We start from the raw sequence: 27,329 nt of genomic DNA, 5'->3' as shown, positions 1-27,329 counted from the left end.
CAGGAAAGAGGAAGAAGTTGATTATATGAGTGTATGTGTGATAAAATAGCTACCATTTATGAAGTGTCTTCCGAGGAATCTGCTAAATACTTTGTCATATTAGCTCCTTTATTTCTCACAGTTAGGGAACTGAGATCAGAGAAGCTAAATAATTGTCCCATGGTTAATAATAGTGATGATGTTCATGACTGAGTACTTCTTATACACCCAGCACTGTGGTATGCCCTATATGTACCTTAGCTCAGTTTAGCCTCCCTACAAGCCTAAGGGATATGTATTATCTCCCTTTTACAGATCAGCAAACTAAGGCTCACAGAGATCAAGAGATCTGCAGAGTTCATGAATGGTGCTGTTGCAATTTAATCCCAGGGGTATTTGACTCCAACACCCCTTTCTTCCAGTTCTACTGCTTTCAATCAACAGCTGGACTGTGCGAGCCTAATTTGGCTGTGCATGGGGGAAGGCTCATGGAGGGCTCTAGGTTCCAATCTCGTCTGGATTTCTTTATTGAGTTTACCTATGTCACAACTCTGTTTCATAATATAAGCTCCTAAACTCCTAAAGCACTAAGTCCTAGGACCACGTGAGTGGCTAATGCTGCTCCATGATATTATAAGGTGACGTTGGTAAAGGCATTTCAAAAGTAGGCAAAAGAACTGGGTGATAGGGAAGGTGGGATATAGTTCATCTAGTTTGTGAGGGCTAGAAACCATTTCCTGTGGAAACTCACAGAATTGATGTTTGATAGATACAAAGGGATCTTTGGGAGTACTAAACCCAATGTCCTCATTTTAGAAAAATAAGAGGTTAAGGGACAAAGATCCCACAGCCAACACAGGAATGAGGTTACACATCTCCCATGTCTCGATGCTCAATGCAGTAGAGTAGCGATTTTCAGGGTATGGAAACCACGCTTTTCAAGTTCTGATTTCCAGATCAGCAGCCCCAGCATTAAATAGGATCTTGTTAGAAATGCCCACCTCAGCCCCACCTATTCAGAAATTGTGGGGCGGGGTGTGTGTGTGTGGGTGTGGGGGCTCAGCAAACCTGTTTTCACAAGCCCTCTGAGATATTTCTGATGCATACTCAGGTCTGAGGAGGACTGCAAAGTATCTGCTATATATTTTTACAGCATATGGAGTGAAAGAGAGGGGAGATTTAAGTCACTCCCACCTCCCCAGAAGCTCTTCTCTCTGTTCTCAGGTGAAGGGCTCAAGGGGCTCAGTGTAACAGCCTCCTGATGTCTACAGCAAACTCCAAGATATTTTAGACAAGCGATGTGACCTTGGAACAAATGCTGGGCTGCGGTTGGGGGGCTGGGTGTGCTCCAGGTAGCTGGAGACTAGGCATTGGCTGTCTGTCTGTCTATGGAGGGGGTATTGGACGAGAGGGGTTGGGGGTACCAGGGAGAGAGAGAAAGGAATACCCTGCCAGGCTCTTACTCAGTGCCCCAACACAGACAGTAGAGCCAGGCCTCTAGAGGAGGCTCTTCTCCATGCTGTCCCTCCCCATTTGTGGTTGCACTCAAAATCCTGCAAGGGATTTCCCCAAAGGTAGGTGTCTGGGGGGCGGGGTTTGCAAAGGTGTATAGAAGGCTGAAGATTTTTTATCCTAAAGGGACGATTTTTATCAGAGGCTTGGAGATAACAGTAATTGATTTGCACTATAGCAATGTTTCTGGCAATGCACTGCACTGAGAATGGACTAGAGACTTACGGGGTGGCAGTTGTCACACTAGTCCAAGCGGGAAATGAAGGCTGTGGGGTGGGGGGGCGTAGGGAATAGGAACAGATTTAAGAGACTATGCAGTGGGACGGGAAGGGAAGGGAGGAGAGCACCCTTTGGAGTCGGTGAACTGTAACTGTAGTGTCAACATCCTGGGCCCCGAGGTCCTGAAATCAGGTGGCTCTAAGAACCTGAGCACAGACGAGTGATCATCGTCTCTAAGAACCTGAGCACAGACGAGTGATCATCGTCTCCTTCCTTTTCCCCCAAGGAGCTTGGGCTTTGGAAGTGAGGGTTCCAAACTCCGGCTGGACTGTATATTCCACTCGGGCCAGATCCCACCTCTTTGGCTCCGGGCTATATGCCAAGCGCCCAGCACAGTGTGCGGAGCATGGTGGGCGCTCAAGAGGCATCTGTTGAACGAGCGGCGACGCGCCAAGCCTCCTTCCCGCATCTGTGGATCCTCCATCTGGAACGGTCGTTGCATAAGGAAGTCGCGGAGCTCGAACGCACGGCGGGCGCTCAACAAGTTGTATTTTCGTCCGGGTTGACGGTAGACGGGGCGCCCAGGCGGCGGCCAGAGAAGGGCGCGCGGGGGGCGTGGGGCGCGCGGCGGGCAGGGCAGGGGGCGCCTCGCGCGGAGCCGGGCTCGGCGGCTTACGTAAGGCGCTGGTCCCGCGCGGCCGGCTGGGGCTCCGCGTGGGGGCGGGCGGAGGCGGCGCCGCCCCGCGGGATCCGGGCCGGAGAGGCGCCGGACGCGGGCTGCTCGCGGCGGGGGGCGCCGGCGCTCGCTCGGCGGAGGTGGCGCTGCGCGGCGCGCGGTGCGCGGTGCGCGCGGCGAGGGCGGGAGGCGCGGGGGCGGGGGCGGGGGCGGGGGGCGCCGACTCCGCGCTGCCCACGTGCGAGGGCTCGGCCCCTAGGCCGCCGGCTGCGGCGGGAGCGGCGCGGGGATGCCAGGCCGCCCGGCCCCTGCCTCGAGCGCCGCGCGCGGAGCCCAAGGGGAAGGCACCGGGTGGGCCCGGCCGGCGGCCCTCCGAGCTCCCGGGGTCGACCCCTCCGGGGGCGGGGCCTCGGGACTCGCCGGAGCGCGGCGTGGGGGCGAGGAGGGCGGGGATGGGTAGCGTGGCGCCTTTCTCCGCCTTCGAGCCGGCCCCGGCGCGGGGCTGAAGGGAGGGGCTGGCTCAAAAGTCGCTCCTTCCCCCAGCAGGGGCGCCCGGCGAGTCCCCGCGCGCGCGGAGAGTGGCGGCGGCGGCGGCAAAGTTCCCGGGGCTTCTCGCAGGCTGCTGTCCGGGCTGCCTGGTCGGCCGCCCCCTCCCTGCCCGGCCAAGGCAATGGCTTCCAAACTCCTGCGCGCGGTCATCCTCGGGCCGCCCGGCTCGGGCAAGGGCACCGTGTGCCAGAGGGTCGCGCAGAGCTTTGGCCTCCAGCATCTCTCCAGCGGCCACTTCCTGCGGGAGAACATCCGAGCCAACACCGGTGAGGGGTGCGGGGTGCAGGGGTGCGCGGCGCGCGGGCGGGGGCGGGGGCGGGGGCGAGCCCCAGCGGGGTGGGGCGGGCCGGGCCGGGTGTCCTCGGCGCCCGGGCGCCCTTCCCCCGTGCGCGTGCGGCCGTGCAGGCTCCTACGTGCCTGCGAGCATGCAAACGGTGGCCCGCGGCCGTGCGGCTTAACCGCGCCCCTGGAGGAGGCCGCGGCTCTCCCGGAGGCGGCTGGGAGGTGCTCGCGGCTCCTCCGGCGCTGGGGGAAAGCCGGTGGCCCGCCAGTGGAGGGTGTAGCCGAAAACGCCGAGCTTTCCCCTCCCCGCCCACACGTCCCCGCGCCCCCGGAGCCCCGGGGCCCCCCGCGCGTCGCCCACCTGTGGGAGTCGGGTCCCGCCGCGCGCCGGGGAACCTGTGGCGCCGCGGGGCGCCCTCGGCACCGCCCGGGGCCTCCGCGCCCAGCCCCGCTGGCTGCCAAAGGCCTGTCTGTCCGCGGCCGCCTTCTAAGGTAAACTCTCCCCAGCAGCCCTCCCTCCTTCCCAGGCCCGGGCCTGGCCGTTAGGAGACCACGTAGCGGGAGACTCGGTCCGATAACTACACTTCAATCCAGCTCCCCCTGGAAATGGCCTCTTGAGGATGCCTCCCTTGGCCGGCGTGCTCAGGGCGGGGATGTCCAGGGGGCCCCTCACCCCTCCTGCCACCGCGCGTCCGCCCGGCTGCTGATGACTTGGCACGGAGAGGCTCGAGGTGGCCTTTGCGCTGCTGGTGCGTAACCCTCTGGGATGCACATGCTCACAGTTGGCAACTGCTTTATGAAAACTTGTTGGTTGCAGACGGTGTGCCTTACCTTCGCTCCCGGCCTCAGCGGCGTCCGTGGTGGCTATCGCCCATCTGTGGGCCAATTATCCAGAGAGCCTCATCACACAAGCACAGATTAGTTTGAAGAGGTGGGGCGGAGGATGGTGCTGGAAAACAGCCTCAAAGCGAGGAATTAAGAAATAACTCAAAGGCAGAGTTTTATTCATTATCTCTTCAGTTACTGCAAAAGCCAGATTTTATTTTGATTCGCAAAAAGGCCCGGCCTCCCATCCCCCCCATCCCCAGAGTTCTGTGTACCAGGTTGCACACCCCGGCTTTCTTAGCCTCTGTTGGGTGTATTTTAACTTTAACGCTGCATTTAAATGCATTTTATTCTTTTTGTTTTGGAATGCAGTTTGGAGGAAGAGCGGTGGGAGAGGGAAGGCTGGCTCTCAGCCGGAGGGTTTTGTGATTGGCTCCTGGCTTCTCTGCCGCAGGGAGCCAGAGGCTGGGTGAGGGGAGGAAACTGGGCAGTGGCTTCGAGCCAATTTCTTAGCATTCTCTACTATACCTGACTTGGGGACTGCTTTACTTCTGGCGTGAAGGACTTCACCCTGTCCATCCCAGACTGGATTAGGGGCCCTTCCATTTTTTAAAGAGAATGTGAAGGGAAGTGGCTTACTTCTGAACTTTCTTAGAGGTGTAGAAAACTTTCCAGTTGCTGTTTTCCCTTATTCTTAATTTTTTTTTCATTTTAATTTTCCTTGGTTTTTGGGTTTTAGTTTCTCTTCTCTTTGACATGCCTTCATGTTCTCCCAGAATTTCTCCCTGCAGTAAGACTCTACTGTTGTAAGACTTTACTGTTTACGGTTGTGAAATGTTTAGATTTTCTTTTTCTCTTGGGAACCAAGCAGTTTTTGCATAAGCCAATTTAAAAGCTTGATCAGCGAAAGACAAGGAAAGTGGAGGGCAGCAATTTGTTTTCAAAGTGGCTTGTTTCTGGTGGACTTGGAGGGTGTTCTTAGATGATTTTTCTTGCAGAAGGTTCTAAGAGTCTTACAGGTTCATTGCTTGGTAAACAGTATGTATTTTCCTGTTACCTGCTGTTTGCCTTTAGCTAATTTTCTGGTAGAGAAACACAACCGCTCCTCTGTATGTACCTATTTATTAAAGTTGCAAGTTTGACGGAGATGATGAAACACAATAAAACCCCAGGAAATAGAAGGTTGATGGCAATTTGAGTTGGAAAGTACCTCAAGCCATCTGCTCCAGCCTTGATTCCAGCATGCTCCTGTCCACATGGCCTTCCTGCAGCCATTGCCTGCTGAAAAGCTGCTCATCCAGGGAAGGGCTACTTACTCACTGCTTCTAGGAAGTTTACCCTCACTGGCCCTGGCGTAGCTCACATAGCTTGTTGGTTCTGTTGCTGCTATCACATACAGTTAATCATGCGGGACAGCAAATGTCTGTCTGATTCATCCAGTAGATATTTACCGAGCACCTGCTGTATGTCAGACTGTTCAAGGTACTGGGGGCTGTAGCGATATTCAAGATAACCATGTGCCCCTTGTTGTCTCTCCTGCCTTCACCGTGGTCCAATTCCCACTGAAGACTTCAAGGTCAGGAATATGGATGGCAAAGTACTTAATGCATAAAAAGAGTTCAGCAAGTCTGTGTTGAAGGCGTCAGTCACAAATTCTGTCTTCTATCCAGAAGACAGCTGCCAGCAGTTGAGTCCATTCTGTGTAATTAGCTTTGATTTAAAGTAAAAGTCTGCATTTACTGTGGACCTGAGATTAGCCTCCTGATAGCTGTCACCCGTTGGCCTTGAGCAGCACAGACTGAGACTTAATCACTTTATTTGAAAACCCACATCCAAATCGTTGGTTCTCTTTGGTTTTCCTTAGTACATTGCATGAGTAAATAGAAGGGGGAGTTCTCATAGATTGCCAGGAGGTGGGTCCTACACTCTGTCATAAGGAATACGAACTTTTCTGTGCGTGTGCACGCACACATATGTATAAGCTTATGCACAAACATGCATGGGTGGCACTTAAGTGAGTCCTGTTAGAACTGTTTTTATCTTTTGTTGAGTGATGGTGACTGAAACCTCCCTCTGAAAGGATGTGAGAATCCTGCTATAAGGGTTGGACAGATAGTGGCATTAAAAAAAAAAAAATCACATTCTTCTGTACTGGATCTACTATCTCAACTACAGGAAAATTGGCAGATTTCCATTTGGAAGCATCCTGGATTTGTTTGGGAGAAATGATGTTCAAGAACAAACTTGTTTCTGCTCTTAATTAATACTAACTGCAGCTCTTGTGGGGTTTGCAGATGGGACCAGCATTTCAAATTAGACTATGGCCTGAGCCTCTTTTCTCTGAAAAGATGACCTAGTTCAGAGGGCTCAGTTGTTTTTTGTTTTTTGTGTTTGTATTCATTAAGTATAAATGTATGTCTTATCTTATGTAAGAGTGAAAACTTCTGAGCATTGGAGAATAGAGAGGTTATATTTGAGAGACTTGATAGAGTTGAACAAGGTATCTAAAACAACTATTTAACCTTTGTGTAGATCATAGAGTGTCTTGGCTTATTACAGGATTTCTAGAGTATGCTGTGTTCTCTCTCTCTTTTTTCCCCCCCCTAGCTTGGTAAGACTTGGGGTATAGCCCTGGTCAAGGGTGTCTCACCAGGTTGGATTATTTCTCCATTCCACAGATCCACTCTACAAAGTCTTATTTTTTTCTGGTTTCTTTGAGGGTTTTCATGGGTATTGAAAGAGAAATATTTGTGATTTGAATAGGGTGTCCCCTGACACTATGTCTTTGCCCACATGCACAGCTGAATCTGAGCGTTCTTCCAGTGTGGTCATTTTATTTTTTTTAAGATTTTGCTTATATATATAAGAGAGAAGACAGATAGTGAGAGAGAGCATGAGCAGGGAAGGAGAAGTAGGCTCTCCGCTGAGCAGAGGCCCACCCCCCCCCATCATGACCAGAGCTAAGGCAGATGCTTAGCTGATTGAGCCACACTGGTGCCCCCAGTTTTTGAAAGGAGCTTTTTCTAGCCTGGATTGGAGTCCTGTCTTGTACACAATTTGGAAAATATGAATTGAATTTTATCCTAAGGGCACTTGAAAGCTATTACAAGGTTTTAAATAGGATACTGACATGAATGGATTTACTTTCTAAAAGTTAACCTTTGGGATGTGGTGTGAATTGACTCCAGTTAAGCAAGAGCAGTGCCAGTAAGACCAGTATAGATGAGGAGAGTGGACCTTGGCTTGGGTTAGGCAGTAGTGGTGAAGGCAGAAAGAAATGAAGGGCTTTAGGATGCATATGAAGGCCAAGCCAACTGGACAGAATGAGTTGGTTGTGAGGGGTGATGGAGAGAAAGCAGCTCACAATCAGTCCTAGGATTTTGGCCTGAGCACCTTGGATGAATGTGGCTTAGGGTTGAACAGGAATATACCTGACCAATCCGGTATGAAATATTTGGGTTACTTGCAGCTTTGTAATTCTCTTATAAATGTCACTGTATGTAAATCATTGAGCAAATATACTTTCCTTGGCATAGGTTACTAGAAATAAAATGACTGGACCAGAGTAGTTTTTCTTCTTCTTCTTTTTTTTTTTTTTTTTTTTTTTTTTAGTTTCTTAAACTCATGAAGATTTTTTTTTTTTTTTTTTTTCTTTTATTTCTCCTTCTTCTCCTTCTTCTCCTTCTTTCTTCTCCTTCTTTCTTCTCCTTCTTTCTTCTTCTTTCTTCTTCTTTTTTTTTTTAGTTTTTAAACTATAGAGGAAGGGAATTTATTTTTTTTTAAAGATTTTATTTATTTATTCATGAGAGACCCAGAGAGAGAGAAAGGCAGAGACACAGGCAGAAGCAGGCTCCATGCAGGGAGCCCGACATGGGACTCCATCCCAGGACTCCAGGATCACACCCTGGGCTGAAGGCAGGCACCAAACCGCTAAGCCGCCCAAGCATCCCAGGAAGGGAATTTTTTTAAACCTAGCTTACAAATATCCAGTCAAGGTCTTCTATAAAAGTAGGTAATAGATTCTAATTTATTCATGTACTTTTTTGCTTACCAAATATTTAAGTATAGACATAGATATGCATAAATTGATACATATGTATTTAAACTCTCTCCTTGTTTTTCTGATTATAAAGATAGTATGTATACGTTTTCAAAAGTTTAGAAAACCAAGAAAAATAAATAAGACAACCATTTGTAATCCCACTAACTGGAAAGAAAAAATACCGTTAATACCTTTATATACAGTATATTCTTCTAGACTGATTTTCAAGACCATACTATGTATGGTGTACTTGGGTGGCTCAGTCGGTTAAGTGCCTGACTCTTGATTTGGCTCAGGTCATGATCTCAGGATTGTGAGATCGAGCCCTGCTTTGGACTCTGCATTGGGAGTGAAGCCTACTTAAGACTCTCTCTTCCTGGGCACCTAGGTGGCACAGTTGGTTAAGAATCTGCCTTTGGCTGAGGTCATGATCCCAGGGTCATGGGATTGAGCGAGCCACGAATTGGGCTCCCTGGTCAGCAGGGAGCCTGCTCCATGCACACACACACACACACACACACACCCACCCACATACCCATCATGCTCTCTTTTGCTCTTTCTGAAATCAATAAATTGCATTTAATAAAAAAAAAAAAAGATTCTCTTTACCTCTCCCTCTGTCTCTCCTTCTCCCTCTCAAAAAAAAAAAAAAAAAAAAAAAAAAAAGGCCCACTGTATATTTCTGTTTTGAAAACTGCTTGCTTTACTTTCACAATATATTATGTAATATTTTCCAGTGCTGTTAGTCTGGTCTTTAATGTGAGCTTAATGTACCTGTGCTAGTTCAATTTAATTTTTATCCTGTTTTTGATTTTCAAGAAGGTAATACATGCAAATGATAAAACTTTTTTTTTTTTTAATTTATTTGAGAGAGAATATGGACACGCAAGTGCAGAGGAGTAGAGGGAGAGGGAGAGAATCTTCAAGCAGAGTCCCCGCAGAATGTTGAGCCCAATGCAGGGACTGGATCCCAGTACTCTGAGATCATACCTGAGCCGAAATAGAGTTGGATGCTTAACTGACTGAGGTGCCCTGAGGGTAGAATTTTCAAATTAATACACTAGGCATGGTGTGGAAAGTCTCTTCCCCTCTTTGACACATGGTTCCCCAGTTACTTTCTACAGGGATACCTACTAGTTAACTTTTCTTTGATGTTCATCCAGAGAATTTGCATACATATATATAGTATAAATAGACATAGCAGTAGCCTCTTTTTAAAAAATGTACAAATTGGGATCCCTGGGTGGCGCAGCGGTTTGGCGCCTGCCTTTGGCCCAGGGTGCGATCCTGGAGACCCGGGATCGAATCCCACGTCGGGCTCCCGGTGCATGGAGCCTGCTTCTCCCTCTGCCTGTGTCTCTGCCTCTCTCTCTTTCTCTCTGTATGACTATCATAAAAAAAAAAAATTTAAAAAAAATTCAAAAAAAAATTCAAAAAAAAAAAATGTACAAATTTAGGGGTGCCTGGGTGGCTCAGTGGTTGAGTGCTTTTGGCTCACTCAGCCACTCACTCATGACCTCAGGATCAGGTTGTGATCCTGGGGTCCTAGGATCGAGTCCCGCATTGGGCTCCCTGCAAGGAGCCTGCTTCTCTATGTCTCTCGTGAATAAATAAATAAAGTCTTTTTTAAAAAAGATTTATTTCTTTATGTATTTTGAGAGAAGGAGTATGCATGCACCCCTGGACACAGGAAGCACGGGGGAGTGGCAGAAGGCAGAGGGAGAGAATCTCAAGCAAACTCCTTGCTGAGTGAGAATCCCAGGTGGCACTCAATCTCACAACCCTGAGATCATGACCTGAGCTGAAACCTAGAGTCAGTTGCTCAACTGATTTGAGCCACTCAGGCACTTCAAAAGCTGGATTCTTATATCTGCTTCTTAATTCAGTTTTGTGTACTATGTTATTTTGGCTTCACATAGATGTGTAGTTAGAGAAGGAGGGAACTGCTAGACCCCTGCAAAGGTATTCATGGACCTTTGGGATCCTTGGACCACACTTGGAGAACTGCTGATTTAACTAGTCTTCTGTTGTTGGAATTTAGGTTAGTCACAGTGTTTTTGGTATACAAGCATGCTTCCCTGAAAGTCTAGTAAATAGGTCTTTCAACAAATGTCAGTGCCGAGTAGTGTTGGCTTGTGGGATACAAAGAAGTGAGACAAGGTCTGTTTTCTGCAGAAGCTTCTGAATTTATAGGTAGATGAGGGCAAACAAGGATAAAGTAATGGAGGCCGAGCTGTGTGCATGTGTAGGTCCCATAGCACATAGAGAAATGTGGCTGACCCAGCATTGAGAAGGTGGTGGGATTAGGCAAGGCTTTCTAGAGATGATTGCTGAGCTGAATTTTGACAGATAAGTGCAGCTACCAGGTGAAGAGATGTGATGGTCGTTGCCACCACATAACTGAACTCTTTTTAGAGCTTGTTTGTGGTCCACAAGAGATTATTGTTTTTTGTGGCTTGATCACATCTTGTATGTTATCATTTAGTCTTTATTCACCTCTTATTAGACTGTCAATGGAAAGGATTATTACACCTGCTCCATATTACCTTTTCCAGCTTTCATTACGTGGGCTTACTTTAAGATACACATACATAGCTACATCGTAATTTATGAAGCTTTTAAACTTTTGTTTCAAACTTCTAGAACTCAAGTGACAGCACCTGGTCATGAAACTAGTAAGTTAGGTACCAGATTATTAGCTACAAATCCACCCATTATAGGGGACATATCGAATTGCCTAGTTCCTTTAAAGTCTACCAAGTGAGTCCTTAAATGGTATTACATTAGGCTAGTGTGCTTTTTAGCACTCTGTGTAATCCAAGTTGTAAGAAGATTCAGGGACTTGGAAATTGTTTTACTTAGTGTTCTTTTACAATGGATCAGATAGTTCGACCATGTATTGTCTTTTAGCAAACTGGATTGTTTTTTAAAGCTCAAGCAGGGGACGCCTGGGTGGCTCAGTGGTTGAGTCCCACATCAGGCTCCCTGCTCTGTGGGGAGTTTGCTTCTCCCTCTGCCTATGTCTCTGCCTCTCTCTCTGTGTGTGTCTCTCATGAATAAATAAAATCTTAAAAAAAAAAAAAAGCTCAAGCAGGTAGTAGAGGCTTTAAATTAGTGCTTCCCCCAGCCCCCTCACTTTAATGTTTAGTTCTCAAGTTGGCCTTTAAGACATGGTACAAAAGGTCTCATTTTTACAGTTTCATGAAGTGCAATTAGATGACTGATGTTATAGTTTAACAGTCTCATGTCCCAAGTTCCAAGAGTTCTTGTACTAGTTATAAACGACAGGCCTGACAGCAAGCATCCCTTATTTAGCCAGAGAGGCTGATAGTATTGAAATAATGCAAAGTCATTCCTGCTCATCACATTCCCAAGAGGCTAGAAATCAATTATTTTCTGTTTTTCAGCACTTTCTTCTTGGCCAGCAGCCTGTGACTTTGTGACTTGGTCATTGTAACTAACACTTGCAGTGGGTCAAGCATGTGCTAGGCCCTGCACTGGCTGATGTATGTGTATTATCCTCTAGTTTACATACAGATCTGCAGAGCAGTTGTTACTCCATCATTTTACAAATGAAGAAGTGGCCTCGGAGAGGTTGCGTTACTTGCCTTAGGTCAAAATAGCTAGTTAGAGAAACTAGTATTCAAAGTTGGAACTCCATAGGTAGGAGTCCTGCTACCATGCAGGTGGTCTGGGACCCAGTGATAATCCCCTTCCTGTTTTACAAACAGCACGCTGGAGTGGTGGATTGCAGCTCTGCTGTCCACAAATACACTGAGATTCGGCAGGTTCTTTAAGGGTAGGCTAGAGGTATGTGGTTTGCTGTTGCTCTGTTCCTAAAACACTTTTATTTAAAATCTAAATAAGGAAACACTGACTTCCTCTTTCCCCCAAAAAGACCAAAAAGGCTAAAATAGAAATTTGACGCAATTGTGAGGAGGTAGAAATTGCCTTTCATTGTAATGATAAGACTTCTGGAATAATACCTGAACCTGCTGTTAGTCATTTGGCAGATGTTTCTATGCCTGCGTTAGGTTTGAGGAGGCGTGCGGAGAGGTACCCTTGAGGTACCCTTGAGGCTACCGACTTGGGTTCAAGTTCTAGGTTTCACATTATGTTCCCATGAGTCATGGTGGGATGTGTGTGTGGGTGAAGTGTTGAGATCATGGACAAGGTAGGAGGGCATTGTTCAGGTGCACCTTTCTCCTGGAATGCCTTTCACAATTTTCTTAATCTTAATCTATTTTCAATCTCATCACTTCCATGAAGATTTTCCACAGCTCTTACAGCTATACATAATTTTCTTCCCTGAAATTTCTCTTATAACCATCTGTACCCCTAATATGGCATTCATTATAGGCTCCCTGTTGGGTGATCTATTTTGTAACTAGTCTCTCAGCACCCAAATGACAAATTCCTTCATGTCCACATGTTCAACAAATGTTTTGATAGCCCATTATGGCAGGAGGGGAAATGTGCTATAGACAAGGGAAAAATAATCAGAGTAACCTTGTATACATCTTATGCCTTACGCCTTATATCCTATATAAGTAGTACCAAAGAATATGATTAGTGCCATAATGGAGAGTGACTGGGAGGAAGACCACTTTAGCCTGTGAAGTCGCAGGAGGCCTCTGGGGAGATGATGTTTAAGCTGAGCCTCTAGTGAAGGTAGGAGCCAGGTATGTGAGGAAGGCAAGTGGAGAGACCCTCATGTAGGCGTGAGCTTTTCTCAGGGAGGAAAGGAGGCTGGTGTTTCTGGAACACTGTGAGGAGGAGACATACTAGAAGGGAGGCTGCAAAAGGTAGCATAGGGCCTTGAGTTTGGACTAATAGGGCAACTGGATTAGAAGTGATTGGGGTTTTGTTATTGTTATTAGTTTTATGTATAACAGCTCTACTGAGAGATAACTTGTATACCAGAACATTTATCCTTATAAACCATATAAACCAGTGGTTTTTAGTATACTTACAGAATCCTGCAACCATCACATCAGCACTAATTTGAGAACATTTTCATTACCCCAGAAAGAAACCCATTTTCCTCTCCCGCCAGTCCCTGGTAGTCACTAATTTGCTTTCTCTTTGTATGGATTTGCCTTCTCTGGATATTTCATGTAAATAGACTCATATAAGATGTGACTTTGTATCTGGCTTCTTTCACTAAGAATGTTGTTTTGAGGTTCAACTGTGTTCAAGTATGTAGTTATGTATCACTACTTCATTCCGTTTTATCACCAGATAATATCCTATTGTATGGATATACCATGTTTCGTTTCTTCATTCATTAGTTAACGGACACTTGGGTTGTTTCCTGCTACGGACATTATTTTTACAAGTCCTTGTATGCAAGATGTTTTCATCTCAGGTATGTAGTAGTGGAGTTGCTGAATCATATGGTAACATCTTGAGGAACTGCCAGCTGTTTTCCAAAGCAGCTCAACCATTTTATTCCCACCTACAATGAATGAGGGTTCCAATGTTTTTATATTCTTGCCAGTACTTGTTATTTATTTATTTATTTATTTTGAAGATTTTATTTACTTATCCACAAGAGACACAGAGACAGAGGCAGAGACATAAGCAGAGGGAGAAGCAGGGTCCATGCAGGGAGCCCAATGCGGGACTTGATGCGGGACTCGATTCCGGGACCTCAGGCTCACGCCCTGAGCTGAAGGTGACCCTAAACTGCTGAGCCACCCAGGCATCCCATCCAACACTTGTTATAGTATGTCTTTGATTTTTACCACTCTGGTGGATGTGAAGTGGTATCTCTGTGATTTTGATTTACATTTCCCTGAGGACTAATGATGTTGAACATCTTTTCAGGAGCTATTGACCATTTATAGATCTTCTTTGGAGAATGTCTGTTCAGATCTTTTGCCCATTTTCAGATGGGCTCATTTGTTCTTTCATTGGTTGAGTTCTTTATATGTTCTGGGTTCTGGATACAGTTCCCTTAATTAGATATATGATTTGCAAATATTTTCTTCCATTCTCTGGGCTGTCTTTTTTACTGTTCTCGATGCTGTCTTTAGAAGCATACAGTTTTTAAATTTGATGAAGTCAAATTCTGTGTTTTTTGTTTGTTGTTATTGTTTCCTTTGTTGCTTAGGGTTTTTGGTGTCATTGCCTAATCCAAAGTAAAGCCCATGTTTTTAAATATGGGACTGACAGTCCGGGTCACATTTACATAGATCACTCAGGCTATTTGGAAACTGGGTTGGAAGGTTCTTGAGTGAAAGTAGGGAGGACAGTTCAAATTTTTTTTTTTTTAAGATTTTATTTATTTATTCATGAGAGACGGGGGGGGGGGGGGGGCAGCAGAGACACAGGCAGAGAGAGAAGCAGGCCCCATGCAGGGAGCCCGATGTGGGACTTGATCCTGGGCCAAAGGCAGGCACCATCCAGGATTCCCCAGTTTGAATGTTTTAACATCAGTAAGTACGTTATATTCTAATAGCATCCTGTTAATAGGAATAAGAAGTGGTCTCCACCTTTAAAGAATTGATAAGATAAAACATACACACAATTAATTGTTTAAGGTAGGTTATACTGAGTGATAGTGATTTTTTTTTTTGAACATTGAAGTTATTAGTATAAACTTACTGAGTTCTTTTTGTATTTCTGTATTTCCAAAGTCTAACATACAGTTAGTGCTTAAGAGTTTGATTCACTGACTTGTTCATCCAAAAGTTGTGGGAGAGATGGCTTTAGAACGGAGCCTTGAAGGAAGGATGGGTAACATACTGGCAGGTAAAAGTGAGAGTAAGGTGTTTCTATTGGAGGGATCATAACTGAGAGGAGGTGATTAAAATTAAGGGTATTTTGATTGAAACATAGAGGTGGAAAAATTACATAGGCATGGAAATTGGAATTGTCCTTTGGGGCTTACATGTGATTCCAGATTGAGTTTATAACTAGGAAGGTGGTGGGGAGTCCATGCCTTTCTCACACTTCTTTAGTGGCATGATTGTTGTTTTTCACAGCGAAGTCTGGTGTGGATTGTGGAGAGAAAGTGGAGCATAGCTAAGATGGCATCACAACAATAAGTCTGGTATAGGGTAAAAGTAATGGGAAACAAGGGGATTTGGGAGAGGCTGAGGTAGTGATAGCACCTAATAGGATTGATTGTATGTGGGAATGGTAGAGAGGGCAGAGCCAGATGCCACCCTTCAAAGGGTTGAGCGTCAGTGATTGTGGGGAAAAGTGGCTCCATGTAACTGAAGGAGGGCAATCAAGGATTGGGGATAATGACAAGTTTAACATACCCGCAGGAAGTTCCAGGTGGAAGTTTTCTTTTCTTTTTTAAAGATTGATTGATTGATTGATTTATCATTCATTCATTCATTTGTTCGAGACACAGAGAGAAGCAAAGACATAGGCAGGATCCATGCAGGGAGCCCGACCGCGGGACTCCATCCCGGGACTCCAGGATCATGCCCTGGGCTGCAGGCGGCGCTAAACCGCTGTGCCACCAGGGCTGCCCGCTTCCTAATTTTCTTAAACAGTAACTATAAATACTGTCTCAGGACACAATTTAGTTTTTCCATGAGGGAGATTGATTGTTAATGTGTGTTATTTCAGTGGCTTGGTTTTAAAAAAAAAATCAAGAATCTAGCTTGAAATACAATGAAAGTGCAAGACATCCTTCTTGTTGAGCTCATAGTTTTGTTTTAGTTTTTAGAGTTTTTAGGAACTAAGCACCATGCATAGCAATAAATGTGTTAAGTTTAGTTATTTGTTCCATTTCTTAATGTCTTAGAGTTGGAAGGGATTTGAGTCCTTTTGTCCAAGTGGCCATCTATGTTGGGTCCCTTCTATAGCAGCTGCCAGCCAACTCACCTCCTCTGGAGGCAGGCTTTTTCAATGCTGGACAGGTCTAATTGTTGGAAGATTTTTTTCTTTATACTGAGATGAAAGCCAGTCCTTGAAACTGTCATCCATAGACTGTTGTCCACTTGTCCAACTTCAGTCTTTTGGTGTCACACAAATTAAATCCACTAACTCTGAAGATAATTGAAAATAGTTGCTAGGCACCACTTGCCTGACTTAAGTTGTCTTTTTCACCACCCCAAAAGAATAGCCCCTGGCTCTCTCAACCATTCTTTCCTTAACTTTTCTAGATTCTTTTCAGCCTCGTTTCATTATGACCCTTTTAAACTGTGATGGCCACCATCACTAACAACAGGCTAAATATGGTGGGACCATATTTTTGTGGGACCACAGTAGCTGTCCTGACTTCACTTCTAAATTCTACTCTCTTGCTAAATGAACACATTATTAGGGAGTATTTCTGAACATTGTCCTGTGATGTGCACTGTAGCTCAATTAGCCTTGTAAAGCAGACAGTATGTGAGAGTATCTCCAAACTTCAGCACAGACATTAGTTACTCTAGGCTACTCAAATCTGTAGTCCTGTCCTTTGGGTGAGGGGTCAGACCTGTCTTCTCCCTTGGTTTTTTCTGAGGATTAGGATGGCTTAAAGAAAAATTCCAGGAGTTTGGGGGAATGAACACTTAGCCTAAATTTTGCAGGACACTGATCAGTGATGAGCAAATCACTACTAAATTTGCCCAGGTTGTCATTAATTATAGTTTATTTGAATAGTTTTCACATATTATTTATTTCCTAAAATCCAGGACTATATGATTTTATGCCGAATGCTTTTGTGATGCCAATTTCTGAGAGGTGGGATGTTTGTCTTTAAGTGTGGACTCTGAGCTATATAGCTGGGTTTGGGAATCTGACTTGGCGACCCTTGCTCCACAATCTTGGGCAAAGTAGCTAGCCTTTTTATGTCTACTCACTTACAAATGAGAGTAATGGTGGGGGCTACCTCACAGGAGATTTCCCCATGAATATTAAGTTAATATGTGTTGGCCGGGCTGAGGCTATGGTGAAGTGAGTGAACCACTGTCCTCGAGTGAAAAATTTAAGGGGGTGCCCAAAAAACTCAATAAGTAAGAGATGTGGTAGTTTAATGCAATAAAATGAACAAAATTCAAAAATTTTAAATAAAGAACAGACCTGACAGATTGAGAGGCAGGACTGAGATGGGTGACAGTGAGTTGTATAAATGGAGGCTTGGATCGATTTTCATCGTAGTTTTTTTTTTCATTGTAGATTTTTTTGCACTAATTTTGAGACTTTAAAATGTGAATGGCACTCAAATATTAGTTATCTTGATTACTGGAGTTTGGTTTTTTGTTGCCCACTTCAATTTTTTCATCAAGGTGAGTGCCTCACCCATCTGATCAGCCAGTGTGTGACATTTGTTGTTAGTAGTGGATTGTGGTGATGTTAGTTTTGTAGAGGAAATGGATTTAAGAGCCTTGTAGAAGGGTTTTTTTGTTTTTGTTTTGTTTTGTTTTGTTTTTGGCTTAGATAGTTCTGTTAGGTTGTCTCAGAATGCCAGTCCAAATCTCCTAGTCAAGGTCAATTTTAGGTTTTGAATGTCATGTTACAAACACTGCTGGAGCTCAAACCCTGGAGAATAAAAAATGCGTGCACTTAGCTTATGTCTAGAGGAATCTAGCCAAACCAAATAGCACTGAAACATTGCATTTCCTTAATGGCCAGGATTGTGAAAGACAGCCACAGATGGTTGGCTGAGCCATAACTGGAACTACTGTTACTCGGCGTGAGATGTTCTAAGTGGCAGAGGCCAGGAGCCCATTGCAGGGTGGGAAGTGGTGTTTCTGGAAGTTAAATTAAGATGATAGAATCTTTTTGTAGTTCTGGTTCTGCTCTAGTTTGCTTTTGGTTATATAGACCTGATTATAAACATGTTTTGGAAATCTGTTTCATAGTTCCTGGCCCTTGAAAGGCAAAAAAAAAAAAATTTGCAGTATCAATTTTTAAACCTCTGTTCTTTGACAGTTGAAGTGTTACACAAGGCAAGGCAGCTGTCTGTTAGGACATGATCCCTGTTAAAGTGCCCGCTTGCTTGCCCTTCCTTCCTTCCTTCCTTCCTTCCTTCCTTCCTTCCTTCCTTCCTTCCTTCCTTTTGATACAGATTTATCCAGTGTTGCTCTCTACACAAAGTAGAGGTAGTTGTTCTTAAAAGGTCATATAAGCTGGATCCTGTTGATATTTTGGATAAAATATATGGAGCTAAATAAACAATCAGCATAGCAGTTAACATTGGCTTTAATTAGGTTTAAATTTACCTGAAGATCTTATCATTTTGTTTTGAGATTGCAAAGAAGTGGAATCCAATGATACACTTGAAGTGGAATGAGTTTAAAACATAACATTATTTTGTTGGCTGTTGCCAGGCATTGCTGCCTTGCTGTGGTGAAGTGGCTCTACTGCGAAGTTATCATTTTTAGAGACTCCAGGTATCTTCTGGCTTTGCACTTAAAAAAGAGTTGAAAACGTCGTGTCTGAAAAGAATGTATGTCACCTTTGTACTAATTTTTAGAGAACAGCTGTGGCAGCTGCTTTGTTGTCTTCCTTTCATTTGGCAGGTGGATGAAGTGGGAAAGTTTTAAAGTGAGTTCTAAAATTAGTATGTCTGTGGAGCATTCAATTTCATGTATATGCTGCTTGGAATAGCACTGTGTAGCAGAAGATGTAGAGACTTGAGAATAAACTTGGGGATTGAAACCGAGTGGCCGGTACATTAGTTGGCAGTTTGATTTATGAGGCAAACATCCTCAGATGTCTAGGAACTTATACTTGGAAGAGAGACAATTGTGGGGGTTTGCCATCCTACACTGAAACTGATCTCTGGTGTACTGGGCAGAGTTTAATATTTCCTGTTGGGTAATTTACTGATGCAGGCTGGCAGGGTCTGAGGGTCCTTGGCTGTGCGCGGGGTGGAAATCAAACACAAACCGAGAGGAAATGAGAGCAGAGTTTATTGAAGATATGGAGAGAGGCAGATACAGAGTGTCTGGGAGATGTGGAAAGGAGAGAGTGTCTGGGAGACCCAGAATGGGGAGAAAGAGTCTTGTCTTTGCTTGAGGCTTGGGGTTTTTATTGAGGACAGACGTCTGCTGTATGTGCCCTCTCAGGCATCCAGAAACTGGTCTCCATATCACTTCTGCCCTGGAGAGAGAGCGGTCTTGGTGTCTGGAGTCAGTGGTCTTGGAGAACTTTCCTGACACCCCTTAGATGTTACCTATGTGCCTGAAGATTCCAAAGAAATCGTTAACTCCTTGACCTTTACAAGGAGGATATACATTATCAGTACCCTAAGCCATGCGTAGGGAATGGGTGTAGGTCCTAGCAAGAATAGAAGCAGGAAAATGAGCAAATTTTTTCATGAGGTCTCTAAAGTTTCTCTATTTCATTACCAGCTCATATTGGGATTAGTTGGTGAGGTAAGACTTCTGGAGCCGCAGGATGAAATGCAGTGCTTTCTTCCCTTCCTCCTCACTGTTTCTTTTCTGCTTCTGGGCTAGCTTGCACTGACTTTTAAAGAGATTTGTCAACCACAAATCCGTTACTGGTGTTGAGTCATGATGTGTGGCACTGTCTGGGACAGGCGTTCTCTCCCTGTGGGGGAATAGTCCGGGGTGCTTGACTGGTCCCCGCAGCATTATCCTTGGTATCAGAAAGATCTGGGCCCTCACCACCTACTTGGTGAGCACGCAGCACTCTATCCTACCATTTACAGTACTGGCCACTCCCTAATTACCTCTTTCTCAGATGTCATTCTTCTCTAGGCTTCTTCACTTCTGCTTTTCAGTCTTGAGGCCCACCCGTTTCTGCGTTCCTTTGTCCCCTGTTGGATACTACCTGTATTTGCATCTCCCAAAAGGACCTGTAATAGGAGGTGGTCGTATTGAAGTTTTGGGCATGATGTTTGGAGTCAGGCACAAAACAACGTCTTGACAGGGCGCTGCCCACCCATCCCCTAGTTTAGGGTTAATTTGTTACCTTCTTGCTCTTTTCCTTTCTGTAGAATTTGCTCTTTTTATTTTTATTTTTTTAATCTTCCAGTTTTCAATCCTCTAATACCTGTTACTTTCTTATCCAGGACAGTTTACCTCTTCACCATTAACTCCCAAAATAAATCCTAGTCCCACCTTTGTTGAGCTAAAAACTCATTAAATTGCTTTCCCTGAACGAAGAACCTGGAACAAAGCACAGACAGATGCTTTAAAACCTTAGTGTGTATGTTTTTTTAAATCTGATTTAATTTTTAGATAAAGTTTCTTATTTCCCCTGTAGTAGCTCTAATAAAGAGAGTAGTGTTATGAAGACTTTAGTTTCCCTTTACCTGGGACAGACTCCTAAGAGTCAGGGTTTATGATTTTTTTTTTCTTGCTACATTTTATTTTCTTTTTAAAAAAATCCCATCTTTATTTACTTACTCAACTTAAAAACTTTTGAAGGAATCCTTTGCTCCCTGAGGCCTAGTTTAAGTCACTCAGTTAAACTAGACCTGCCCTTGAGGTGTTCTCCTTTGGAAGGGGAGGGTAGATGGTGGAACAAAGGATTCAAGGGTGGGAAGAATTGGAGGAAGAGACCCAATTGCTTGAGGACATGGAAGCCCAGTTTGGAGGTGGGTGTGGGAAGCTGCCCACTTACTGGACCTGGGTTGAGTGCGGGCTCTAGGACCCTACTTCCACGGGAAGTTGCTCAGTCACTTCATGGCTCCATTTCTTCAACTGCAAAACAAAAATAATGATACCACCTCCTAGCGTTGTAAGAATTCAATGAGATAATGCATATATGGGATTAGACTAAAGTTTGGTCCAATATTTAATTTTTAAAAATGTGCGCCGGAATAGTGTTGACTTAAGTTTCTAGGCCCAAGGTGAAATTGCTCCTTGTATTATGCTCCTTGCAGTTGTATACATACAAAGACATAAAACTGACACGCATCCGAAAATTTACAATATTTTCCTTCTTTGTGTACAAAACACTTGTACACAAAATAGTCTTTTAATTTCAAAAAAACAAAATAGGGATCTTGACAGAAGTTTGGCAAGCACTATTCTAGCACTTCATGGGTGTTCAATGACCGCTGCTTCTAGTACTATTTTCCTATTTAGTTAGTCATTGGTTTTATTTAGATTCCACTTAGCTAACATACAGTGGTTTCAGGTAAACAGTACTTCCATACAAGCACACTCCTAAATCCCCATCCCCTACTTCTCCTACCCTTACCCCCTCCCCTCTGGTAACTATCAGTTTGCTCTGTTTTGGTTTGCTTCTTTTTTTTCCTTTTGCTTATTTTGTCTTTTAAATTCCACATATAACTGAAATCATTTGGTATTTGTCTTTCTCTGACTGACTTATTTCACTTAGCATAGTACTCACTAGCTCCATGCGTGTTGTAAATGGCAAGATTTCATTCTTTTTACAGCTGAGTAATATTCCATTACACACACCATATTGTCTTCTTTTTTTTAATACCATATTTTCTTTATCCCTTCTTCCATTGCTGGACACTTTAGATTGTTTCCATATTATGGCTATTGTAGATAATGCAACAGTGAATATGGGGATGCAGATATTTTTTTAAGTTAGTGTTCTCATTTTCTTTAGATAAATACTCAGAAATGAAATTGCTGGATTATGTGGTAATTCTGTTTTTAATATGTTGAGAACCTGCATACTGTTTTTGTGGTAGCTGCTCCTTGGTATTATTATTGTTATTCTTCTTGCTGGGTGTTAAACGATTGTGGGTCAGCCTATTCTGTGAACCTTATAATCCCACTGGGAGCCCTCTCAGAATATTAGCATCAGTTGTTTCCTTCCTCTTTCTCTTCGTAGGACTGTCTGCTGTCAGCCCTAGGAGGCTGGGAGTATGGTACATCTTTGGTACTTTGCTGTAGTCTCCACCAGAGCATTGCCAGAAAGCTATGAGACAGAAGGGGGGAGGGGGAAGGGTAGAGGGTGGAGGAGAGGGGAAGAGAGAGGGAAGGAGGGAAGAGCCACTCATGGGCAGCAATAGGAATGCACCCTGTTTGAGCAGATGGCACTGGAGGAAACAGCAGTTTCCCTTATGCTGATCTGCAGCCAAGATCCTGCATGGAGGAGAGGCAGTTGACAAGGTGGTTGGCACAGCCAGATCCACATCCTGGGCCTTTTGCAATAGGAAGGAATTCCTTTTTATGTTGCTTTAAAAGTGAAATTCCTCCCTGATTCCTGAATACTCCTAGTAATGGAGTTGTGATAAGGTTATAGGGGAGGCAGAGGAGATCTGGAGAGCCCGTGAGATCTGGAATGTGATCCTACTCAGGGCTGAAACTGCCTGGTATGCTGGGTACCAGGACAGACTTGCAGAACGTGAGCTTGAAGATGGTGAAACACTTTAGGTCTAAGACTCATTTATGATATTGGCAACCCTTTCCAATTACTTGCCTTTTCCCATTTGTTCCCTTGCCCGGCTTCTGTTGCTTCCATCCCAATCTGCTTTTTCTCCTCTGCTGCTTATATAAGGCAGCATGTGGTACTGTGCCAGATGTTCATGGTATGTTTATAAATGCGTGTGTTCCCATTCTGGGCCAAAAAAATTCTCCTGACGTAGGACATCCAAAATTTTTTGGCTTATAAGACTCCAATATCTTTTTCTTTCGTGATTTATTTAAATTCTTAAAATGAGGTTACTGCACTACTTTATTCTTTGAATCAGTATGGAGTGTCAAATAATAATTGATCTGCTGGTGTGAACAGAAAACTTAAGGATAAAGAAAGAATCTGCTGGATTCCCCTTGTACTTAGATATTGGATCACCTTCTCTCACAGTAATGCGAGCCCCTCCTACCGAAAGTCATGGCTTTTGTCCATACATATTTTTAATCTTGGCTGTTACAGAAACACACCCACTGGACCCAGGGTACAAAGTTAGACTAAGTGAATGTACATATGCAGTCTGGCTAGAGAGGAAAGAGCAAAGAGGCCAAACAAAGTACTGGCCCTTACTTCTAGGAGGTCTTTCAGGTGAGGTGTGATGGAGCATTTAGAGATGGTACAGGCCTGAGGTCTGGTGGGGACTGCAGTCCTCATATCTAGAAGGCCTGTGATGGCCCATGCTGTGGCTGCCTGAGTAGAGCATCTGTTAGGTCTATTTCCTCAGCTCCAGTGGAATCTTGGTGATCTGAAACACACTGGTGTGGTTTGACACTTACTGGGGAAGCTGGTCCTCCAGCTCCCACACATGGCCACGAAACCAGGTAAAGGAAATTGAGATTCCACCTCTGAAATGACAGCTAGAAGGGTCCGGTGCCTTCATTCAGGCGAGGAAACCTGAGGCCATGATAAATCAGGTACATTGATGTGTTTAGTCCTGTGGGCAGTGACTTGGAAGCCAAGACTCCTGATTTTCAGCCTGGTGGTTAATTCCTTGTATCATATTGTCTGTTTGCTTCATTATGGAGCCATTTTGTGTGTTTAAGCGGATATGGTCCCGTGATAAAAATGCAGATATCAAAAATAAATAAACTATGATCTCATATATATGGAACATAAAGGCAAAACCAAGCAATCCTGAGCTCATAGATAAAAAGGAACAGATTGATGGTTGCCAGAGGTGGGGGTGGGGAGGAGGTGCAAAATGGGTGAATGTAGTCAAAAGGTACAAACGTCCACTTACAAAACAAGTAGGTCACAGAGCTGTAATGTACAAGATAAGGACTATAATGCTGTACTGCGTATGTGAAAGTTGCTAACAGAATAGATGTTAAAAGTTTTCACGAGAAAAAAAGTTTGCAACTGTGTATGGTGACAGAAGGTAACTAGACTTATTGTGGTAATTGTTCTGTAATATCTACAAATACTGGACAGCCCTGGTGGCTCAGCGGTTTAGTGCCGCCTTCAGCCCAGGGCATGAAGACCCAGGATCGAGTCCTGCGTCGGGCTCCCTGCTTCTCCCTCTGCCTGTGTCTCTGCCTCTCTCTTTCTGTGTCTCTCATGGATAAATAAATAAAATCTTAAAAAAAAAAAAACTACAAATACCAAGTTATTGTGTTGTACTCCTGAAACTAATATGTCAGTTTTACCTCAAAAAAAAAAAAATCCATGTTACAACTTTTTCATTTCTATTCTCACAGTTAGTGGTAAGAGGTACACATTTGTACATCATATAAATTTGGGTTCAAATCTAGGTTAAAAGAAAGATCTTTTTACTATTAACCTTCTTTTGACTTAGGGAATGATTGATTTTATAGATCACAGATTGAAATAATGTTAGCTGCGATTTGCTGTGGTTAAAATACCAGTAATAATTGTCCCCATGATGAGCTAGATATTGTACCCTGGCAAAGGGCAGGCTTTGAAGATAGACTTCCATGTAAAGTCACTGTTCCTCAGGAGAGACATGTGGTCAATGACTTGATCCCCATGGGAGCAAGGAGTCTTAGTCTGATGATGTCCAAAGGAATAAAGTACAAATAAAGTCTTACTTTATAATAAGTTTCAAAGTTTTGCATTATTTTTTATAAAATGAAGTATAAAGCTATCTTTTACCTTCTTTAGAAATAGTTTACAATCCTTAATGTCTTGTGATTTATCAAGAAACTTTTCGGGGGCAGCCCGGGTGGCTCAGCGGTTTAGCGCCGCCTTCAGCCCAGGGTGTGATCCTTAAGACCCAGGATCGAGTCCCATGTTGGGCTCCCTGCATGGAGCCTGCTTCTCCCTCTGCCTGTGTCTCTCTGCCTCTTTTTCTCTCTCTGTGTCTCTCATGAATAAATAAATAAAATCTTTAAAAAAAATCTTTAATCAGGGAGCACACAGTGCTTACTCTCTGCAATGAAAATATATTAATAAAAAACGAAACTTTTTGGGTATAGCTTATTTTTGTGACACAGACACCCAGAAGAAGATTCAGCTGAAAGAGAAGGAGCAGATTTTTGGCAGTCTAGCCTAGTATGATTTCTCACTTGGGGTGACTTTCATGTACATACCTGTTATTTTGAAAATAATTTGTGTTCTTCATGTGAAACTTTTTGTCTGTTAGAGTATATTTTGGAATCTTAATCTCAGAAATCTGTAAGAGTTGACTCATACACGTTTTGTGGGTGTTTAAGAATGTCAGATAGCTTTAGGAGGAGCAAACATTCACTTGTAGGGACAGATCCTTTCTTGTTAAGAGGTCAGGCTTGGGATCCAAATGCATCTTGTGGTAATGATCTTTCTGTATCAGCTTGAATAGACTGTGAGAACCATTGATAAAAGGATGAACTGTCCATTTATGTAGATAAATCAGATAACAATGTTTTACTTGATTTAGAGATTTATTTTATGCACTCAGTGGCAAAGAGTTAAGATAACATTTAAAGTACTGCATATAATTACTGTGGTTGAAAAGATTTTTCTGAATCTTAATGCCTTGAAGTCATGACTGTGGTTAACTAGGATTGTTGTACAATATAATACATAAAAGGTAAGGTAGAGGGTGGAGTGAGATGGAAGTTCATCTAATAATCTGTAGGACCTTGGAGACCAGGAGGATGGAGAGTTTAAAAATGTGATAGTTTTTCATCTCAAGTAAGGTGTTATTGATTGTTATAAGATAGTCTGTAGCTTCAAGGGCATTATAATCTGGTATGGAGGATTTGTTAACAACTCCACTTAACAAAAGAAGAGTGAAATGTAGATAGAAACATAACCACGTAATGGTTGTTCAGACCATGACCTGCATGGAGTGTGGTGCATAGACACACAATGTGACCAGTCTTAAAGCCTCTACGGGGCAGTGCCAGGATTTGAACCTCGCCAGCCTTTCTAAAGTGTATGCTCTTGACCATTGCTCTAGGTTCAGACTCTTCATAACTACCAGTAACAAGTGTGTGTGTGTGTGTGTGTGTGTGTGTGTGTGTGTGTGGTGATTAAAAACTGTGTCTTTTTGTTTTGTGAAGGAAAAGAAAGCCTGGCTTTGAACAAGGCCAATTGAAGGGTGGATACCGGACATCTGAAATGAGTCATTTGAGCTAAGTGCCAAAATGCCTTTCTTCCATAATTTCTGCCTTAAAGGACTTTGATATCTATTAACAATGATTTTTTGTAAAGCTTATTTTCTTACTAAAAGAGATTCATCAAAGTGATATCAACAATAAACAGTTTATAGAACGAAGATTTTCTTCATTTTGTAATGACGTTAGTGCCAAAATGTTCTTATGAGTTGGGGGGAGTAAGGAACTGTAGTTGCAGAATCACAGAACTACAGTTCATTTCTGATCATGCCTTTGAAGGTGTGTGTGTTTGTGCATGTGTGTGGGCATCCTCAGTGACAAGTTTTGGAGACGGTATGATATTGGAAGCGGGCAGTGGTTTCTAGTGATTCTAGGTAGAATTATGAGGAAATAGAAACACTTTTTACAACGACCTTTCACTCAGCATTTCTAGCTTGAACAATGAAAAGTACATTGAGGGATCCCTGGGTGGCGCAGCGGTTTGGCGCCTGCCTTTGGCCCAGGGCGCGATCCTGGAGACCCGGGATCGAATCCCACGTCAGGCTCCGGGTGCATGGAGCCTGCTTCTCCCTCTGCCTGTGTCTCTGCCTCTCTCTCTCTCTGTGTGACTATCATAAATAAATAAAAATTAAAAAAAAAAATTAAAAAAAAGAAAAGAAAAGTACATTGAGTAGTTATCTGTTTCTGGTGATTTAGCCAGGTATCTTGGGAATTTGCTGCTTTGTGGACATTTGTCCAGCTCTGTCTTCAGTGTTTAGTTTGCCCTCACTTCTATATAGGCAATCAGAACAAAAAGAGGGGGGCACCTGGGTGGCTCAGTGGGTTAAGCATCTGATTTCAGCTCAGGTCATGATCCTGGGTTCCTGGAATGGAGCCCCTGTGTCCTCTGTGTCAGGCTCCCTGCTCATCGGGGAGCCTGTTGCACCCTCTGCCCCTCCCCCGGCTTGTGCGCTCCTGTGCTCCTCCACTCTCAAATAAATAAGAATCTTAAAAAGAAACACACACACATATACACACAGGAGGTATGTAGTGTATATATGTTTCAAATAGTTGTGTGTCTGCTACTCAGCGGAAGGGGTAAGAATGCCCCACCATGGGCCCTTTCTCCATTACTCTCAGCTGCCATCTTACATCTAAGGGTTATTCTTCTCTTGCTTTACCATATATTTTTGCCATATATGCATGTATCCCTCAGCAGTACTTTGAGGAATAGGTTTAACAGGTTTAATTTTGTGAGTTTTAGACTTTTATAAAAATGGGTAGATTCTTTAGGCAAGAAAACATAAAATTAATCCTTGTTTATTTTTGTTTCTGGTTGTGCTGGTAAAAGATAGGACACCATTTCTAGAGCTTGACTTTGTTTTGAAATAGG

The 27,329-nt window shown here is 43.9% G+C and overlaps 1 protein-coding gene across 2 annotated transcripts in view; it reads left to right on the top strand.

The window, feature by feature from the left end:
* The first annotated feature begins 3,056 nt into the window (after positions 1–3,056).
* Positions 3,057–27,329, top strand: part of AK4 (adenylate kinase 4) — a 62,655-nt gene continuing 38,382 nt past the window's right edge. The window contains exon 1 of one of the 2 annotated variants that reach the window (XM_041770088.1): positions 3,057–3,201. In XM_041770088.1, coding sequence (XP_041626022.1) covers positions 3,057–3,201 — 145 coding nt within the window. Of the gene's footprint in view, positions 3,202–3,597; positions 3,710–27,329 lie in introns of those variants that run through there. The other variant, XM_041770089.1, reaches the window with a different exon arrangement.

Source organism: Vulpes lagopus, chromosome 10 (assembly GCF_018345385.1).
Source record: "Vulpes lagopus strain Blue_001 chromosome 10, ASM1834538v1, whole genome shotgun sequence".
In the NCBI taxonomy this organism is placed as follows: domain Eukaryota; kingdom Metazoa; phylum Chordata; class Mammalia; order Carnivora; family Canidae; genus Vulpes; species Vulpes lagopus.
This window is presented reverse-complemented; position numbering and strand designations above follow the sequence as displayed.